This window comes from Mus caroli, chromosome 3 (assembly GCF_900094665.2).
Source record: "Mus caroli chromosome 3, CAROLI_EIJ_v1.1, whole genome shotgun sequence".
NCBI classification, from domain to species: Eukaryota; Metazoa; Chordata; class Mammalia; order Rodentia; family Muridae; genus Mus; species Mus caroli.
In genome coordinates, this window is record NC_034572.1 from 45,725,435 (window position 1) to 45,747,111 (window position 21,677).

The 21,677-nt window shown below is 47.5% G+C and overlaps 1 protein-coding gene across 1 annotated transcript in view; it reads right to left on the bottom strand.

The window, feature by feature from the left end:
* Positions 1-21,339, bottom strand: part of Maml3 (mastermind like transcriptional coactivator 3) — a 415,536-nt gene extending 394,197 nt beyond the window's left edge. The window contains exon 1 of the mRNA XM_021158440.1: positions 19,949-21,339. Within this exon, the coding sequence (XP_021014099.1) occupies positions 19,949-20,413 (465 nt within the window). The 5' untranslated portion in view covers positions 20,414-21,339. The remainder of the gene's footprint in view (positions 1-19,948) is intronic.
* Between the last annotated feature and the right edge of the window lie 338 nt (positions 21,340-21,677).

Below are 21,677 nucleotides of genomic sequence, written 5' to 3' on the forward strand. Positions count from 1 at the left end.
GTCTTCCCTGACTGTGCTACCTCCCCAGTCTTCAATGTCAATCTGGGACATCATGATGTCATCATCTCCACATGCCTCTCCTAGTAAGGAGAGTAACATCTCTCCAAAGGAACTGAGGTCGCCTGGGCACTCAGACCTTGTTTACCATAAGGAGGTGCCCTGGTGGGGCCAGACAGTATTGTCAAGCCTGCCCGTAACTTTGCAGCTATTATTGTTGGGGTTTTTTTGGCTTTGGTTTTAATTGTTTGTTTGTTGAGACAGGGTCTCTCTGCATACCCCTGGCTGTACTGGAACTTACTATGCAGCTCAGGCTAGCTTCAAACCCAGAGAGACCCTCCTGCCTCTGCCTTCCAAGTGTTGGAATTAAAGGTGTGTGGTACCATGCCTTGTGGTGCTCTATAGCCCTTGATTGCCCTGGTTCGGAAACACACATGCCTTGGAAACCCCGAGCTGAAGAATGACAAAGAAGGGCTGGAGAGAGGGCTCTGTGATTAAAGCACTGGTTGCGCTTGCTGAGGGCCCAGTTTGATTCCTAGCACCCACATGGTGATTCACATATATCTGTAACTCCATCCCAGAGTGATCTGACACCCTCTTCTGATTTCTGTGGGCACCACGCCTGCACACGGTACACAGACACGTATGCCAGCAAGACATTCACACATAGAATAAAATGAATAAACAAGCAGTCAAAAAAGGGAATGCCAAAGGAAGGGAGAAAGCCCCTTCTTCAGCTCTCCTGCAAGTACAGAGCTAAGCCAGAGAGAGATGTGGGAAAGAGTGGACAAAGACGGTCCTTACAAAAAGCACTGACAGACGTTTCCATACGTCACTTCACTTCCACACAAACCTGGTTCCTCGGAACACCAAGAAATGAGGCAAGAAAGCAACGTACAGGTAACCACGGCTCGTGGCAGCTGTACAGTCAAGAGGGAGAAAAACATCTTTTCTAACTTCATCTGAGATCGCCTGAAAACTCTGGGCTTGGTGAGGTTATTAGAGAAAGGTTAAACAGGAGAACAGATAATGATCCGACTAGGGACCCATGTCAGGATTGTTTGAACAGTACTCAGAAGCAATCGCTAGTGAGAGCTAGTGACCACTTTAATGGCACTGGGAGAAGGCAGAGTCTGCGAGACAACCCTCCTATGGCCCTGGGAGCGGGTAGCTGAAGCCTTTCAGTGCTGTACAAACATCCCTAGAAACACCAGTTCTCTGTTCTTTCATCCAACATGACCAGGTACACATAGCTCAAAAGTATTTCCTTCATTCCGCACGTCTTCTGGTACTATTCTTGGTATCCGTTTAGATTTTGTTGTCATTGCTACTTCGGTTTGGTTTGGTTTGGTTTGGTTTAGTTTTTCAAGATGGGTTTCTCTGTGTAACAGCCCTGGCTGTCCTGAAACTCTCTTTATAGACCAGGCTGGTCTCAAACTCACAAAGATCCTCCTGCCTCTGCCTCCCAAGTGCTGGGATTAAAGGCATGTGCCACCACGCCCAGCCTCCATTTAGGTTTATAAATATGTAGCTTTACAGACATAACTGCACACACTCCTCTTTCACAGAAGACTTTGGAAGTTTGGGATTTCTAGGACAAAGCTGCCCAATAGTGTACCAATGAGCTCACTGCACAGTGCTAGTACTGTCAAAAATACGTTGACAGGCCAGACATGGTAGTTCACCCCTGTCTCAGCACTCAGGGGGCTGGGGCAGTGGGATCTTGAATTGGGAGGCCAGCCTAAGTTATAGGAAGAGATCCTGACTCAAAGATAACAAAAATCTATATAACTTAAAAAATTAGTAGATAAACTTTGTCCAGCCCTCAGTCTCATTCTCGTATCCAAGTGGCTGCCCAAAGGAACCTGTGCTGTCAATCACAAGGTACTGAACATGAACCTCTAACCTCTCACACTGGCTTGATGTCTTTGGTACCTTAGGATGATAACTACATGCTATGTAGTACACACTCCGCGGGTGATACTTATGATTGAATCACAGGGCATTTTGTGACTGCTTGGGACAACAACGAGAGGACCACAAAGTGATGGGTTGTGGTGCCTGCCAGCTATAATGCAAAGAACTCCCACAATTCAACTCCAAGAGTCTTCTAGGTATTCAATAATTACAATACAAATCTCATTAGGGCACAAGGGTACACATACACACACACACACACACATAAAATTCAACTGTCCTCAGAATCCCCAAAGATCCTATTTCTTTTATTTATTTATTTATTTATTTATTTATTTATTTATTTATTTAGGTTTTTCGAGACAGGCTTTCTCTGTGTAGCCCTGGCTGTCCTGGAACTCACTTTGTAGACCAGGCTGGCCTTGAACTCAGAAATCCACCTGCCTCTGCCTCCCAAGTGCTGGGATTAAAGGTGTGCACCACCACTGCCCGGCAAGATCCTATTTCTTAAGAGTTTATAAAAACAGCATGGTTAGATTTCAAGATTCTGATTTCTTCTTCCCAAACTGGAGCAGTGAAACTACGGACAGAGCCTAGAGCCCCAGTGCTGTTTGGCTACTTGCTTATTTGGTCACTTGGAAAGTGAGCAGGGTCTTGCTATATTTGTCTCCCAAATGTACTACATAGCTAGAATATCTGCTAGCACTCTGAAAATATAAAATGACTGTAAAGATATTTACAAACCTATGGGTGGGCTGGACGATGAGGACACGCATGACGGTCAGGTGACCAAGCCTGACAACCAAAATACACATGGTGATGTGACCTCTACGTGCACTCCATGGCATGCACCACGCACACACACACACACACACTAAATGTTACAAAAAGATACTTAGAAAGTCCAAGGAAGGGCTGGTGAGATGGCTCAGTGGGTAAGAGCATCCGACTGCTCTTCCGAAGGAGTTCAAATCCCAGCAAACACATGGTGGCTCACAACCATCTGTAATGAGATCTGACTCCCTCTTCTGGTGTGTCTGAAGACAGCTACAGTGTACTTATATATAAATAAATGAATCTTTAAAAAAAAAAAAAAGAAAAGAAAGTCCAAGGAAACAGGATACTTCAGCTATAGAAAATGCTACCCCTGATTAGGACTCAGAACGTTTGTCATTTCTTACCCATCTTCCCTTTTTTTTCAACCTTTTTCCATTTGTTCCCTCTGACTGCCTGATTTATCCCCAACTCTTTCCTTTTCCCATCTTTGCGCCTCATCCTCAAGAGGTGATAATGGTCAAAGTAGAACAAGGAGGGCCAGGTTACAGAAGGAAAGCATACAGCTTGTTCTACTGACCCAGGAGACCCAAGGGAAGGACGCTGTATGGGTGCAGAACCCAGGAGAGGCTCACACACAAGTTGCTGGTACAAACTAATTAGCAAGCCAACAAAACACAGGACCCCACTCTTGCCTCAGGATATTCTGAACCACTTCCGGGGCAAGGTACAACAGTTCCTAAACCCCTACTTAACATGGCGAGTACAAACTCACAGAAGATCTCCAAGCAGAGTAATTCTTTGAACTTAAAAACACTTTTTTTTCAAGGCCAAAAATATATCAATTCCCAAAGCACAGCCCAATGTGTAAATAAAAATCTCCAATTAGTCATTAGTAGGACATACATACATACATGCAAGAGACAGCAGCATTGGCCTTGAAATGACATTTCTTCATGAGGAAGAGAAATAGATTTTATCCCAACATCATAACCAAATCAACCTTCATAGGTATTCTACATCAAAAAGTTTCATAGGAGCTAGGAAATGGCTTAGGGGGTAAAGCCCTTGCCACAGAAGTATAAGGATCAGAGTTCAAATCCCCAGTGCCCATGTGTGTATGCCTGTGGAGGCAGGTGATTCCTAGAGCAGGCTGATTGGCTAGACAGTGGTAGTGATGTTCCTGCCTCAAGATAGAAGAAGAAAGCAATGGAGGGTGATACCGAACACCCACCTCTTGCCTCCACATGCACACACACAGACAAGCACAGATACATACATACACATGAGAGAAGGATGAAGATTTCCTAGAGACCAAGAACATGGAGCTTTTTTGGTGTTCCTCAATCAAAGTGTAAGTGGTATCCATTTCCTCCATGCATGCATTTCCTGGAATAAAAATATTCTTCCTCACGGCACAATAGTCCAGGCTACAGCCTCCCCTCCTGGAGTGTGAGCCTTGCTGGGTCTCGCCTTCTGCTGTGTTTGAAAGAACCTTTCCCAGGGCCATGTGTTCTTTTGGGGATCATTTCCATATTTGGGGGAGCAAAGAAAAGGAGCCAGGATGGGTGGCCCTAACCAACAGTGATCAGAGACATCCAGGACTCAGGGAGACGGAGAAACCCTGGTCTTGGGAACAGCCAGCACAGTGGCAGAGGAGACCTCTCCAGAAGAAAGTGGAGTTAATCAGCCTTTTTATGCACACACACATGCTGGCTTCACACATTCAAAAAATAGACCCAGGCTAAGCAGAGGGCCTGTTTTAGCCCTATGTAAAAACTGGATAGATGGCGACTCTCTCTTTTTTTGTAGCAGGAGCCCTGCCTCTAGCATCCGAGCCAGTCTTAGCTAGCTGAGCCTTAGGAGTAGAGAAGCAGCTTGAAAAGGGCTCTGAAAAAAATACAAACGACTCTCACTTTCACCAGGAATACTGAGTATCCAGGATTCTATACATTTATTAATTAATTAGGATGCACGTCAAAAAAAATGCTCTCTTTGTAATACTTGCCCCGGAGATATCGGTTAAAAAAGGTTCTATAGTGTGTATTTGTGGGGCAAACGGTTTGCTGAGTGACCAAAGTCAGGAGCAATGACTGCTTACCAAATGCAAGCTGCTGGGCTTGGCCTGAGACTGCAATAGTACAGCAAGCCTGGCCCGGGGCCAAGAGCATGCCTGCCAGGGAGACAGGAAGTCACTGAGAGCTCCCACAGACCCATGGCTGAGAGAGTTCCCCAAACAAAAGGCAGCCACTGACTTCCACAACCAGCCTGCCATGAGACCATATGGTCAGCAGTATTGTCTCGCCACAACACAGAGGCCTGTCTTCAGGGGCCTGTGCCTGTAGCTGTCGACCTGGTATCTGTCTTACAATTACTTCACTATTTTACGACTTTTCTGGGAATTTGCTTCCGTGTAACCTAGCTTGGTACACAGGGAGAAAAATGGTATCTCCTGCCCCCCTCCCCCGCCCCGATTTAGCCTGATGAGTCACCTTTGTCTTCACGGCAAAGGAGTAATGAACACCAAACCTACTTGCTATTTATTCACAGGGCACGGAGGAAGGGAGTGGAAGGGACTGTGGGGACAGAAGGGAAAACTGGACACTTAAAAGTTTCTCGCTCTGATCCCTGTTGACGCTGGGTTTAATTTATAGGGGGACCCAAACCTTTTGGCTCATCCCTTTCTTCCCTGGGAGTACCCACTTCAAAGAATTCTCTAGTCACTGTGTGGAGACCCTGCTGCTGAGAGCCGCCACAGGCGAAGACAGATTGGCTCGCCTATAAACACCGGACAGTCATTTTCATCCTCAGCAAAACTCGTCAAAAAGCCCCTCCCAATAAGGCATGCTCTCCCAGAATATTCCAGCTAGATCCTCTCTGTCTCTTCCCCCAAGATCATGATGATCTTCACTGTGGATAAGGGCTTGATTTGGTTCACCAAGGAAAAACCATAGAAAAACTAAAGACAGTGGAATGCCCAACCATCTTCTCTTTGCCTTTAGGTGTCTCCCGCCCCCTCCCTCTTTCTCTTCCTCCCTCTCTTATTTCTCACTCTGTCTGTCTCTGTCTCTTAGATTTTATTTTATGTGTGAGTGCCTTGCCTGAATGTATGTATATGCACCAAGTATATGCAGTGCCCGAGGCCAGAAGACAGCATCAGACTCCCTAAAACTGGAGTTGCATACAGGTTGTGAGCCATCATGTCAGTGCTGGGATTTAAACCAGGGTCCTCTGAAGAAACAGCTCTTAATTTCTCAGCCTTCTCATTTATTGTTTTGCCATATTTTCTTTTAGAAACAGGGTCTCATATATTCCAGGAGGGATAGGAACTCAACAGATAGCCAGTGATAATCCTGGCCTTCTGTTTCCTCTGCCTGTACCTCCTAAGCGCCAACCACAGATGTGTGTCAATATGGCGGGTTTCATGCAGTGCTCAGAACCAGACCAGAGCTTCCTGCATGTTAAGCAGGCGCTCTGCCACCTGAGCTATATTCCTTACTTATTCCACACTCTTATTAGTCCAGAAACTAGAAAACTAAGTACAACAGTGGGGTAACCCACGCCACTGAGGCTCTTTCTTTATAGAGGTTGAGACCATTTGCCCCACACTGAGAGGGACAGGAAAGTCAAGTGAACATTGACCCATTCATACCCCTGAGGTTCACCACCCCAACTATAGGAGCTGCCACAGGGAAAGGGAAACTAATTTTTAAGGTCAGGTGGCCGTTAAATAGTTTCCTCAAAAATAATTCAGATTTATGAGAAGTTAAAGGACGCAGTGCCCAGCCTAAGGGTTTGCCATTTCTCCTCCTGCACCAAGCACCTTGAGTTCCTCCACCGGAAAGTCCCATTTTAAAAATTAAAAATTAAAAAGGCCATATTGTTAAACTATAGAAAATGTCTGACTGGAAGAAGAAAATCACAGAAGTCATCACTTCATTTTGTCACCTGTGTGACCCACCAGGCTGTGACTCTTGACACAGGAGAGTCTCTTGTGGGGACCATTTTCCCCACGTGGAGTAACTGGAGCCTTTTCTTAGGCAATCCTCTAGCTGCTTCCTCTTGCGGCCTCATTTCTGTAAGTCTGTCAGAGGTAATTATCTCTCTTCCCAAATTTATTGCTCTTCAGTGTATCATAAACTCATAGATTACACAAAGTTGATGAAAACAGGGGAAGTACGAGCCGCGTTTCGGATGGAAAGGCGGTCATAAATAATTATCCTGAGCATCCACTATCTCTGCTGATAGACTGAGTGAATGACAGAAGTACTAGGGAGACCCACAGACAGCCAGTCCCCTCTCCTCATCCTTAGAGAGCAGTCCCCACCCCAGGAGCCAATCCCAGAAACTCCTACAGGAAGAGAGAGGCAAGAAACTTCTCAGGTTTACAATCCCTTGACCCTCCAGAGGACAGATAACTGTGTAGCAGTTCATACAGACAACCCGAGCCCCAGGGGAGGGGCAAAGCAGGACTCTGAAGAATACAAGCTATCACTAAGCTACTGTTACCTATTCTGGAATGTTCCAATTCCCATTTTAGCCAGGAATTTAAAAGTTACTAAAAGCCCCTGAACGAGCCTCATCAGGGAATCCCTTAAATCTAAGAAGGGGATCAAACTCAGGAAAAGCAACACACATCTTGGATTTCAACAGCCTGGGTGCCAAACAGACCCGCAACCTAAAAGACCTGTTTTGTCACCATCAAAAACCACCTTCCCAGCAGCCCCACTGTGGACTACAGAGAGATTCCATTCTGATAAATAAAAATCAGCCAAAAATAGATTTCTGCATGTGAAATTCTTCCTGCTTAGGTGCTGGGACGACCAACAACTTTCTCAAATATTCCCGTGGCAAGTTGTGAGGAGGCAGCGCAAAAACCCAACTCCAAAACCATTTTCTCCATGCTCCATTAAAGAAGAGGAACGTTGTTTTTAAAAACTTCAATAGCAGCTGCAAACCATTGAGAAATTCCTAGTGAAACGACACAACACATTTTCAACCATTTAGCCATAACAACTTCCAAGCTGAGAAAGTTGCCTCTTCTGGAGAAGCAGCTGTTTACCCAACATCTAAGAATCTGGGGGGAAAGGGCTACTGCATGTGACGGGAAGAGAAAGATCTGCACACATCACCCTGGGGTGAGGAAATGCCTGAGCTAATTGAAGACAAACAGCACCTGGGAGCTTCGCTAAGGCCTCCACTCCCACCGCCAGCCTCTCTGCACCACAGAGGCAGAGGAGAAGAGGGATCACAGGGTTAGATTAGGGCTGAAAGGGAATGGGTCCTTCTGGGGAGCTGCCCAGCCTCTGCCACTCAAACCTGAAACCTACACTCAAGAATAAACAACTGAAATTACTTTACCTCATTTATTTTAGTCAATATCCCTAAAGCCACCTATATGTTAAAGTGGCATTAATCAGATTTATTTGCAGAGAAGTTAACACTGATGCCCAGTTGGACCTACTGATCTTTCTCTGCGTCAATTCTCTTAAGATTAGCCTTGACCCTCAAACACAGTTTCCTCTAAAAAGTAATAACAAATTAAACATCTTTCAAGCATCTACTTATTCTAAGGTTTTGTTGTTGTTGTTTTTGTTTTGTTTTTTGTTTTTCAAGAATCCTATAATGTGGTCGTTTTCTGGACCTGTAAAAATGGAGGAAAATGTTTTCAAAGGGGATGGAAGTTAGGGATTTATCACAACAAAGCTGTGCTCTCAATCATCTTTGAAAATGGTTCTTATTATAATCAAGCAGCTCTAGAATAACTAATGTTGAAAAGGCTTGGGTCGGGGACTCTGCTACAAAGACCAAGGTTGTATTTCATACCAAATGCAAGACATCCCTGTACCTTGGGCGTAGTGAAAGTCACCCTTAAGAAACATCCTTAGGAAAACGAACTCCAGTGCAAGAAAGACGCAGACCCAGAAACACCAAAAGAAATGACAAGACACACACCCCGGGGAAAAAGGAGTTAATTAAGTAGGTTAGGAAGAGGCAGAATGGTTGGGCTAGGTACCGCCCTCAACTCCAAGACCCTCTGTTTATGATACTGGGTGTGCAAGGATCCTGGTGAGGAGAAAAGGTTGTTATTCTGTGTACACAGCAACCCTCACCATGTAAGCTACTGAAATGGAAGAAATAGGGTGAGTGTTATAAGGAAGCCTTTCCCTCAGTCTGCACTGAATCTGTGGTTGCGGTAGCGAGCCAGAGGTTTTTGTGGGGCAAAAAAGTGGCTAAACGGACTTGGGGAGATAGCTTAGCTGGCAGTGTGGTAATTAATCTCGAAAACACAGGGACTTGAGTTTGATCTCCCAGAGCCCACATTTAATTAAAAAAAAAAAAAAAGCCACTCCAGGATGGTGCACTTGTAATTGTAGTGCTAGGTGTATTCCTGGGGTTCGATGGCCAGATATCTTGGGGGATACTTGGGGAGTACCCAGGCCAATAAGACATTCTGTCTCAAAAACAAAACAAAGCAACAACAACAAAAAAGTAGACTGCACCCAAGGCATGGCACTTGAGGTTGTCTTCTGTCTTACACATGGATGCACACATATGTGCACACACATACCCAAGCACACAGAATCGGCACACACAGAAGTAGCTGAAACAGGTATTATAGTTATAGCCCGGAGTCTAACACTTAGTCTGCTGGCATTACTTGGGGAAAAAATATAAAGACTAGGTCCCCAGTTATTTTACCACCTCTGTTTTATTTCTCTGGTCACATGAGTGACATCCATACCGTGTTCAGGGTTTAGGCCCCAGTGTCACCATGACACAGATGCAACCAAGGGTTGACAGAGGAGATGAAAAAGAGAGAGACACACAAGGTCAGAGGCACACGAGGCCAGGAGGCAGCACCTTAAGCCTGGCTCCTGTTCAAACTGATCTGCCTCCCAATGGGGAAAGCCAGGCATACAAGGCCTTGCCCTGGGGGGAACACGGCTCTAGAGAAAATGGGTCTGCTCAGACAAGCGTGCCAGGAGAGACTCCTGCAGCCCAGTGAAGGCACAATAGCACAGAAGCAAAGAACAGTCCCGCCATGGTGTTATTGTCCCATGGGAAAAGGCTGCCCAGCCCAAGGTAAATCCAAACAGCCACAGTTCTGGGCAGGCCACGTTGGGGTGTGGGTTCTGTGAGGGGACAATGCAGGTCTCCAGCATTTCCCACAGTCAGCTGGTCAACAGGTGGTTATTACTAAATCACACAGGCGACTGGATTAGTCAGGGCAACTTAACCCAGAGGAAGCAGCATCTCACAGAATTGAGATTCCAGCCACTTGAACACACAGCCATAGACACTCCAGGTCAACTGAACACCTCCCACCCCACCCACAGTCACCACCTCGCACAGGCCCAGGAAAGCGCAACACCAGGAAGGGCAAAGAGGGCCACAGCCTCAGTCAAAGCCTCCAGTCCACAGCAACAGAGGCGGAAGAACATCACTGCTGTAAGACACAACCTTTAAAACGCACTGATATCCTAAGAAGGATTCAGGGTGCAGCTCAGGGGTAGAGCACTTCACTCTCATTGCAGAAGGCACTGGGCTCAGTCCTTAGCACAACAGGACACAAAACTGCTAAAGCTGTGGGCAGAGACCAACACTATAGGTGACTTCCCTTTTGAAAGAAAAAAAAAAAAGCAAAACACATATATTCTGATTTACAGTTCCATTTATTTATTTTGTTAGGATCAGTCCATTCTCTTCCTCCTCACATGGGTCCTAGGATCAAATTCAAGAAGTCCACCATCACTACAGAAATCCTCAAATCTGTATGAGGGTTGTGTGGAGAAGGGAACTGCAGTATTAAATTATCAAAACCCATGAAGGAGACGTGAGACCTTGCCTCCAATAAAACAAAACAACAACAAAAAACAAACAAGCAAAAAACCCAAGCAAGCCAAGATGGAGAAGCCAGCCATAGAGTCTACCAATAGTGGTTCTTACACCACACTGTAGAACATTCATAATTATCAAAAAGAAAGAGTTGAGGCTCTCGGTGTCCCACATGAGGCCGATGGCTATAGCATACAGAGCGGAGGATGGAGCTCAGTCGGTAGAGAAGCGCTGGGTTCGATTCCCAACACTGTATCAATGATGTGCAGCAAATGTATGCCCATAACAGCAGCACTTGGAGGTGGAGGCAAGAGGATACAATGTTCCAGTTTATCCTCGGCTACTTAGCAGGTTCCAGGCAAGCCCAGAATACAAGGGACTTTGTTTTTCTTTGTTCTTGTTTTTAAATTACATGTATTTATTGTTTGTATATGTGTGTTTGTGCGTGGTGGATGTGGAGGTGAAAGAAGAACTTGTGGGAGTCAGTTCTCTCCTTTTCTCCTATGAGTCCTGGGTATTGAACTGAGGTTGTGAGGTTTAGCAGCAAGTACTGTTACCCACTGAACCTTCTTGCCTGCCCATATATGTGTGTTTGCATATGTATCGAAAACTGCAGAGTACCTACCTATTTAAATGGGGGAAAAGTTTATTTTAGGATAATAATGCAATATGGTTCCAATTATGTAAAAAAAAAATCTAATATGTAGTTACATACAACTGGTGTTGATAGGAAGACAAGACAAATATACTAACTCATGGTAACTGAACAAGTTAGTGAAAGGCACTGAGGAGAGACAATTAAGCGATTCTTACTGTTTACCTTCATTTAGTAATTTATTCAAGCAGTATTTTGAGCTTCTCCTATCACAGGTAGGTCCTTTCCAAATCACAAAGACATAAGAATGAAAAGAGAGACGTGCCCTGCCCTGGTCCTCCTCCTGCACACCAGCCAATTCTAAAGCTCTTGCTGGAACCCTGCCACTCACCAATGCGGCCCATTCCCTTGGAACAGCTTCCATTTCCATAAAGTTGGTTTTACACCAAAACCTGGTTTCTAATAATGCTAACCACTGGTCCTAAATTTACACCCGAGGTCTTCAAGAGCATCTCTGATCCTCTCCTCTCATGACAGCCCTTCAGTCCTACCATGGTCCATCCCACTACGCACTCAGCTCTACCCACTGTCTCCGCTTGCCATGGCGTCCAGCCCTTGCACCTTCCTGTGCCTTCCTACTGGCGCCTAGCTAAGTGCTCAGAAACCCTGACGGCAAGTCCTGCTGAGACAATCCTGCCCTCCTCATCTTTTCCACAACATGCCAGTGAAGTCTCTGCAAAAATGTGAACTGTAGCAAGGTGTGGCCTCAAACCAGCATAAGCTATCAGAGACTTAGCCTGGGAGCAGGGGGTGGGGGGAGCAGTAGTGGGAAGCTTTTTTTTTTTTTTAATAGAAATCAATATTTAGATGGCACAAAGTATCATCCTTGGGTTCCTGCATGTTAGTTTATTGTTGCCATGAAAATGAACATATCTAACACAACCACAAACACTACATTTTAAAACTGCTTGAAGCATGCAGTTATGTCCTGCGGTTCTCCAATGAAGACAAGGGTATCCCTTCACCATAGCGTTCCCAAGGATCATAAGCGTGTCCAACATACAGCAGTGGTTCACTACCAACTCATTAGATCTCAGCTTATGCGGGCACTGGACTAACTTGAGGCTTGAGGCATTCTATTTTCATTGTGCACTCAAGCAGGAGGTAATAGGGTAAGACCAAAATCCTCCATGAAGACACAGCTAAGGGTCCCAGCAGTCTCTTGCTCCACTGGTGCACTGGACCCTAACCACCATGCCTCGAGATGTAAGAAAGCCAACTCTTTGCTTTTGAGACAGGCAAGGAGACAGAGCCAACAATCCTGAAGGGAAAAACCACACATCCCCAGTGATGATCCCCAGTGAGCTTGAACAGACAAAACCTGAACACCACACAGCTCTCCAACCCATTAAAGCCATAGGACGTCTCTCACTCTTAGTAACAAGCGCATATTTGAGAAACGATGGAGCAAAGCCATGGGGCCAAAGCCCTACCCCATCCTTTCTTCTGCATCACAGCTTACAAGTTATAGTCCGTGATGGAGGGAAGCCAGGGCAGGAGCTCAAGGCAGGAACCCCAAACCAAAGGCCATGGAGGAACACTGCTTACTGACTTGCTCCCTTGGGCTTGCTCAGGCTGCTTTTTTATACAGCCTGGGACCCACCTGCTTGGCGCTGTCCACAATAGGCTGTGCTCTTCCTACCAAACATCAACCAAGAAAACAGCCCACAGGCTTGCCTACAGGCCATCCGATGTAGGCATTTCTTGGTTGCAGTTCCCTCTCCTCAGAGGACCCTGCCTTGTTACAAATTAACAAGAAATGGTGTTCTTTGTTGGATATGTGTCAGAATTCTACCCTTGGGACAACTGTAGCATCCCTAAATTATGACAATCAACAGTGTCAGGTGCAGATGAGAATACACTATTTAAAGCAGACTTTTTATGCTAACTCCAACTATCCATGCACACTGTTGTTAAGTACAAATGATCAAGACCCACCATTTCTCCTCCTGCTAGACCCCCATGTTTATCCCAGAATTTGCTCAACTAAACCCCTTCTATTCTCTCCAGATACTTAGAGCTCCCACCAGGTACCAGTCCCTTCAGATTCATTCACAGTCTCCCAGTGACTACTCCCCACACCTGACCACCAATGACAGAAAACTGACCACTGTGAGGATAACAGGGATAGTTTGTCTCTCAGAGCTGACGTCATCCGTCCCAGTCAGAGGCTGGCCCTACACAAGTGCAAGCATAGCCCTCCAGCCCCATTCCCTTGATGGGCAAGAAGTGTCAGAAGGTGGACAGAAGCAGCACACATCGCATATCCTAATCACTTCTTCCCCAGCAGAAGTAAATGCTGACACAGCTGAGAGCTGAGAGGGTTCAACCCGAACAGCATTACAGAGCCAGATGCTAACCACCTGGACAGGCATTTAAGGGGTTAGGAAGGAACGCCTGGAAGTTGTTAGTGGGAAATTAAGTATTTCATTGAAGTGTTCTCTAGTTGTTAAGGAAATGCTGAAGGGGATGAAGGTCAGTTAATAGTATTTTAAAAGATCCCGTTTCAGCATAAGGTCCCTCCCAGCCAATGGGAAGCCTGACAGTATGTAAAGGCAGTGCCTAAAAGATCCTTAAGGAATCACTTTCCTTGACTAGGAAGAAGCACCGCAAGGCTCTCGTGGTTTTTATTAAGTTCCCCAAGAACAGCGCGTCTGCCTTCAAAACCAACGAAAAGGCCACCAGTTGCTTCCTTTTCTTTTGCTTGTGTGCACATGGCCCTAGAGGAACAGGGAAAGGGACTCAAAAATCTCTCTCCAGTGTTTGTCAGAGAGAACAGCCAGATAGCCTTCCTCAAAAACAAACAAACAAACAAAACAAACAAACAAACAAAAACCAACAAAATGTGTTTCCCTTCTTTGCCCCTGCTAAACAGAACACTGACCTCTCAGTAGCTGTTAAACGGTAAGCCCCCACCTACATTTCATGAGTGAGCTGCCCACTCTTATTTCACTTTTCCTTGGAACCTTCTTAGTTTTAAACAAAAACCAATGAGGTGAAGGAGCACAAGCCACCACGTGACAGTGGTACGATTTCCCAAAGCCGTATTCCCATCCCGCAAACCGGGAAAATGAACTTTTGGATTTGGCCATTTGAGATATATGCTGTTTTCTTAACAAAAACTTAATTTGGAGAGACTCAAAACTTTACTAGCACCAGGCGTGGTGGCACAGGCCTTAATCCCAGCACTTGGGAGGCAAAGGCAGAGGCAGGCAGATCTCTAAGTCACAGGCCAGCCTCATTTACAAAGGGAGTTTCATGACAGCCAGGGCTACACAGAGAAACCCTTCTCAAAAAGCAACAACAAACCTCTACCAGCAACCACCCATAAATCAGCTCTTCCCTCCTTCGAATACCAATGTCAAATGAGTTTGAAATAAGAGAAGAGTATATCATTCTTCTCAAAGCATCATGGGAAGGGAATATATAGTGCCTGACGCTAAGCGGTTGGCATAAAAGACTATACTGATTTAATAGTAATCTGCTATCCCCTTCAAATAAGCTACAATAATAATGAAAACCTATGAAGACTATACATTGTCATGCAAATTAAAATTAATAATTTAACTTCTATGAAGTAATACAAAGACTGTGTACCAGTGCTATGCAATAAATAAAGCTTAAAATTCAGTTTATGCTGTATTATTTGTGCTAAAGAAGAATAAACAATATGTATAACATTAAATCCACACTATTCCAAAGCAATGTCTTATCTTATTGTCTCTTTAGTTATGACTGCCAGGTGCACCTGAATTAATTTTTTTCTCTGCTTATTTCTTCAACCCAGTTTGAGAAAAGGATGCTAAAGTGAGAGAGAAAGAGGATAAGACCAGAGCAGCAGGGCAGTGAAGGAAAATGAAAGCAGGGAGCCACAGGCTCTAAACTCCCACCAGGAACTCTTCAACAACACAGCAACACTGAAAGCTGTTTGAGACTCTAGGCTGAACCTGGAGGGTAGGTTCTCTGTAAGAGTTGGATGTCTGACTGACTCCACACTTCTCTGTGGTAGATAATGTTTTAAAAGGCAGGTTTTGGCCATCATAAGCTCTGGGACGGAGTAGAGAAAAGAACTAGTGGAAAACCAACAGAATATTCATCACCCACAGAACATTCCTCTAGGAGCATTCTCGAAGTAGAAGTGCTTTGGATGCATCCAAGTGTTACTATGTACCATGCAAACCTGTTTCTTGTACTAGATCCTGGGGAGAGGGGTGTCGAACACAAGAGAACAGCTTGCTCTCAAGCCTTCTTATCTCAACCAAATAAAAGGCCCTGTTGGGAAACCTAACAGTGAGCCGTGGGTATCACAGGCTTAGGTAGAAAGTAACTCAATCAAAGCAAACCTTACAGCCATCAATCCTCATCGTGCCTACAGAAACCAAACACTGGCCAGAAAGCGCTCCCTCCTCTCTTAGTATGTGCCAGAAAATCAAAATAAATAAATAAATAAATAAATAAATAAGTAAAATTAAAAATAAATAAATTTAAAGTGTGCCCTTGTGATTCTAAAAAGACAGAAAGAGGAGTATCAAAAATGCTAATTCCTTGGGAGTTGGCTTTACCTGGGAAGGGCCTCAGCCTGGATCTTACTTTGTAGATTATGATTAATGATTAACTGGACTCCTACTTTGCTGGCTGACTGCTGGCCACTCCACACTAAATAAAAATGTACCATGGCCCAAGAATAAAACAGTATGATATGTATTGCTGTTTGAAAACAATGCCTTCTGAGACCTAAAGAGAAGAACACCATATTGTTAAGGAGAGAGAAAGAGAAGTTCACAGTTTTCTCCAGGCACCCTAAGTCAGGTAATAGGAAATTTGCAAAGACCATCCCTCTCCCCCAGATAGCAGCCAGATAGGGTAAGTCCAGGCAAAGGTCACCATAAAATAAAATTTTAAGAGGCAAACAGGATTCACAGAGGAGAAAGTTCAGTGGTGGGCTAGTATATTGGCTTTTCCTGGCTCTAAACCAAGGATAGATGCGACCATTTTCGGAAGGGGTGCAGTTATATCCAATATTCAGTGATTAATACATATATAATCGAATGAATTTTATGCAATAAACTCTTCGGAGCATGGGTTCCACAGATTTACACACTCTGCAAAGGGTCTATAAATTGTTGGGCTGTTGACAGGGAGAGCCATGAACAGCACATTTCTCCAGGGTGAGTAAGACTACAGCCATTTTGAGATGTCAAAACCACGACAATGTGTTTCTTGGTGTCTCTAAATGATGACATCCTGGTCAAGTCCATCCGTCTTAACACTGGACCCAGAACCTGCTCCAAGAGCTGGAATGAATGTATTTTGCTAACAGAAAAAGATCTTTGGAAAGACAACTTCTCCACTGAGATTCATAAATTTGTGAAGTCAATAGTTCTCACCGAGGGGTCTTTAGGAGCCAGGGTAAACATAAAATGGTGTTGGCCAATGTTGGATTTCTACCTGTGTAGAAAGGACCTGTCACTTGAATATACACGAAAATCTGGGAGTGTGGCCTGCTCTATGTATGCAGCAGCCTATAGAGAACCCATGATGACCTAAAACAGGGACTGGGCAAGATTACTTGCTCCCCACCTCCCGTTGCTTTTGGCTTGCTAGTTTGTGTTGTCTGTCTTTCATGCCTATGCTTGTAAATGTGTAAGACAGAAAAGCAAAGCCAAAGAAGCAACGCCCTCATTAGATTGTCCTCTTAACCCAAGCCAGGCAGAAGGAGCCAATCGATATTTAGTACTTTGGACATATTGGTCCTAAGAAGGTGAACAATAACAATAAAACAGAAAAGAATCCTTTTCGATTTTATTTTTATCATCACTGTTGTTTGGCTGTGGCTGATCACCGTTTTTCTTTAGGGCTTTCCAAATAGTGAGTCCAATCTGAGAACTAAATTTAATTGCTTTGTGCCCCAACAGAGTACCACTATAATCCAGCAGTCGATTCAAGAAAATGAAGAGGAACATTTTCTTAGTAACCCATCTTGAAGTTTTTTTTTTTTTTTTTTTTTTTAATCTCATACATAGGATAAGCTTAAAGTAGTCTTCCATCTCAGAGGCGGATGTGAATTCTGAAACTAATTATTTTCCAGGAAAATGTAACCCATAAAGGATGGCTATGTTAATTTCTGTCTGTACACAGACTCTCCACACACGTCTTTGCTTAGGATTGAAGCGGTTTATTTGCATCCCACGCGTCACACATTCTTCACACTGGCATCTGTGAGGTGCCTGTGATTCGGCAGACGCTAGAATATACTGTTTTGCACACGGGTTTGGTATTTCTATAAGTCAATAAGCAAAATTATTGAAAACTGGTAGAAAAAAATTGATTTTCAGGCAATCGTTTTTCAAGTTTGTTATTAACTTGCCGAAGTAGAATTCATTGAGAAATTTATAGCTGTTGTCTTCATCTATTCAAATAAGCATTATATTTTCATTTTGAAGTTAACCACTGTCTTGGGCGAGAGAGCTCCTAGGAATTCTCAGAATACAGGCTGGCTGTACCTGCGGGTGTCTTAGCACAGAGGCGCCCCCCACCCCTGTCTTCCTTCCACAACCTAATGGTGGTTAAGGGAGTACAGAGCCCAGAGACAAAACTTTTTCGTTCCTGACTCTACTCCTCTTGCCTTCGAACCAGGTCTCTAAAAAAGATAGTGGCTTTTGTTCCACAGTCGTTCAGTACCCTGCCCCCAGCATCCATCCCCAAAGGTCGTAAACTGTCTCAGAAGACGGGAATTTTGGACCTCACGCAAAAAGTCCATTTTGATGCAATTGGGAACAGAAGGTGTGTGAACATTAAAGGGGGCTGGGGGGCGGGCAAGAATGGAATCCTTGATGCCTGGCTTATTCTACTACAGCCTCAGGTTCGCTATCTCCCACGACTGAGTGAGGGCGGGGGCGGGGGCTAGGGGACTGCGAGAGACACAGATGCCACCTGGGTCCCCCAGCTACAGTCAAGACCCCGATCTCGTCCCAGCTCAGGGTACAATCAGGAAAAAGCCAGTGTGTGCGTGGTTTAGAGCTTCCTGTTTTTTAAGAGAGAAGCTCCCTAGAAGATTCTGGGACCCGGGTTCTTCCTCCCACCGCGCTGGTGGCCTGGGGCGGCGGAGGGGGCAGGGCCGGAGGCACTGGGCGGTCCCCGGGCTGCGCAGGGCCGCCAGGCGGACAAAGCGCCTCCCGCTCCCTCCCCCATGGCCGCGTTCCAAAAGGGAGGGGAAGGAGGGCCCGGGGAGGTGGTGGGGGTGAGGGTGGAGAGGGAAGCACGCGAGGGAGAGAGAGGAGGAGGAGGGCGCTGCCGGCGGGACTGGGCTGGAGCGCACTGAAGAGGGAGGGCAGGGAGGAGGGGCCAAGGAGAGCAGAGAGGAGGGAAGGATTCTTGAAGCCCAAGATAAACAAATTGTTCCTCTTCACGTGCAGGGTGGGGGGCGGGAGCGAGCCAGCTCTGAGGCCTTCCCCTCCCCCACACCGGCTCTTTGTCACCGCCCGCCCTCCAGAGCGCCCGGCGACACTGGCACCACCCCTGGCGCTCCGAGATCCGGAACGTGCGCGTCGCAACAGAAAGCACTCGGGAGAGGGCGGCCGGCACCGGGCTCCGCGCAGCCGGTGAAGGCACGGTGGGGAGAGCGAGCGCGCTCAGTGGAGAAAGCTATTACCGGGGCCCCCGAACCTAGCGACACGGTGGGGGAGGGAGTGCACACACCTTTCCCGAGCTTCCGGCCTCCCCCCTCCTCCTCTCCCAGAGAAGAAAGCTACAGAACCCTAGAGAGGAGATAAGAGAAAGGATTCCACCCTCGGGGTTAGGGGTGGGATCGGCCCCTTCCTCCTCCTAGCACTTAAGCCATTGGCTGCGCATCCTCCCGCGAACCCACCCACCCGGCCATTTAAGCCTTTCTCCTCCCTGCTTTCCTCCACTCCTCCGGGCTCGTTACCCGTCGCCGGAAAGTTGGTGGAGTGCGAGGTGGGGGCAAGTTGGAGAAGAGGATAGGGGGCAATCCTAAGCCTTAAGGCAGGGTCAGAGCACAGCTCTGGCTCCCCTGCGCCCCCGCCTCCCCAGCCACCTCCTTCTCGACCCCCTCGCAGCTGCCCCACCTGCCCTGCCACAGTCGCGGGTCTAGAGCGACGAGCGCAGCGCTCGCGCGCCCGGCATCCGCGCGCGCCCCCACGAGTACGCGCGCGCAGCCACCCTCACTCGCTTCTCACCCACTTCAAAGTTCATTCACAAAACTCTCAGACTTTCCCAAGCCCAAAGGAGAGGAAGTCAGGGACTCTTCCTTCCCCTCCTAAGGGTTCAGGGCCTGGCGCCCACTCAGAATGTGCGACAGCATCAATTTCTCCCTGCACCCGGCGGATGTAATGAGAGGGGTGGGCGAAAGGGGACCTATCTGGGGAGGCGCGGTGGTACGGCGAAAGGTGAAGGCGGGGCGCGGAGAGGAGCAGCGTGGTTTCTACTCCTGGGTTCACTCGTTCGCATCGATTTCTAAGACAAGGAGGGGGAAACTTTTCCTGCACCTCACTCTGGCACTAAAGCTCCCTCCTCCCCTCGGAGTCGTGACTGGCTTCTCTCCCTCTCATCCCTTCCTCCCCAAATCTGACAACCCTGACAGATTAACAGGTAGCGGCGGCGGCGAAAGCGTTTACCCTGAGAAAAGTTGACGTTAACCCTTCGTCTCCATCCTACCTCATCCCCCGGTGCAAATCAGACCCTCACAGTCCCCAAGCCAGGAACTCCACGCCCCCGACCCCAACGCGCACCCCAGTGAGCCCTCACCATGATCAGCGTATGGTTCCTCTGCTCGGCTGAGGCAGCCTCCGCATCTTGCTGGGCTTTACTCGGGTGCTGCTGCTTGCCGCTGCCGGCGCCCGATTTCTTGGCTCTCTGCTCCAGGGTCCTCTGATAGAGGCTCACGGTGTCCCGGCGCTCCAGCTCCAGCTGCTCCACCTGAGCCTGCTGATACCTGTTCTCGCAGTTGACGTGGTGCCGCCGGCAGCCCTCGATGCGCTGGCGGAGCCGCTCGACTACGGTGCTGTGCTTGGGGACGGCCGCTGAGCTGCCGCCGGGGCCCCCGGAGCCGCCGCAGCCGCCGGCAGCGGGGTGATTGCCACTCGGAGCAACCGGAGTGCTATTGGGAGTATTCACGCCGATCCCGGCCCCGCCGAGGCTGCTGCTCAGGCTGCTGTTGATGCAGATACTACTACCATTCGCGGCGGCAGCGGGGGCTGCGAAATCCCCCATCCTGCTCCCGGGGCACACTATTTTGGAAGAACTTTTTTTTTTAATCCACCCCCTATCAGCCTCCTCCTTGGGTCCAAGGATTAAAATAGTTTAAGTGGAACGCGGGGGAGACGCAAGCACATGGATGAAAAAACAGCGATCCCCACGGGGTGAAAAAAGGGGGAAGAGATTTTGGGGTGTTTTTTGTTTCCTTAAAAAAACTGTAAAGATAGAGGGGAGAAAAAAAGGGGGTGTTATCAGAATACCATCAGACACCTATCAACAAATAGAATCCCAACAAACTGAGCCGGCAGCAGATCGGCTTGCAACTCAAGGGGAGATCCGCTCCTCGCCTGCCTCCTTTTAATAATCCATTATTTTCTAATAAATTCCAGGAGGTTTCCGGTGGTTGGCAAGCATTTTCTCCCTACGTACCGAAAAACACACCCCATGTACACACACGAGCGTGTGCCTCCAGTGCGGACACGCGCGACACACACTCACTCCACGCCGCATCGGAAAACGGCGAGCTTGCTTATTGCATTTTCCTTCCACAAAAAAGTTTTGGTGTTTATGCCGCCCCGTGTTCTCAAAGTACTTTGGCTGCTCAGTTGCATTTCACAGGAGCCTAGACATCGAGTCCTCGGGCTGGGCAAGTAAACACATGGACAGTCCGAGGCGACTGCAAAAGTAGATCGCTGGAGTCCTTTGCGAAACGCCGCGCGGAGAGCAGCCACTAATGCTCGGCCAGGCTGCCGCTGCCGCCGCCGCCTCCGCCACCATCACAATGATCAACTGCTCGCCGCCGCCGCCTCCTCCTCCTCCTCGCGCTCCTCCACCTCCTCCTCCTCCTCCATGCCAGCGGAGTGATATCAGGACGCGCGAGCTCAGTAAACACGGCAGCGGCGGCGGCTGGAGGCCGTGAGACGAGCCCGGGGACCCGGTGCAAAACCCGGCCCGGACTCTCCCCTGGCGGGAGCGGGCGCGGCGCGCACCGACCTGACTCCCGCCTCCCTTGCCCCCCCCCCCGCTCCCCGCCCTCCCCTTCCCCAACCCAGCTGCTCCCCAGGCTGGGAAGCCCGACCTGCCAGGAAGAGGGGGAAAGCAAAGATTGGGGGGAATCTTAGGAGTGGATCACCTTTTGACCCGTGTGTGTGTGTGTGTGTGTGTGTGTGTGTGTGTGTGTGTGTAAGTGAGCGCGCGGCGCGCGTGTATGTGTGTGTGCGCGCGCGAGTGCGCGGGGACGCGCCAGGCTGGCTGTGTTTCCTTCTGCCCAGCGAGGTAT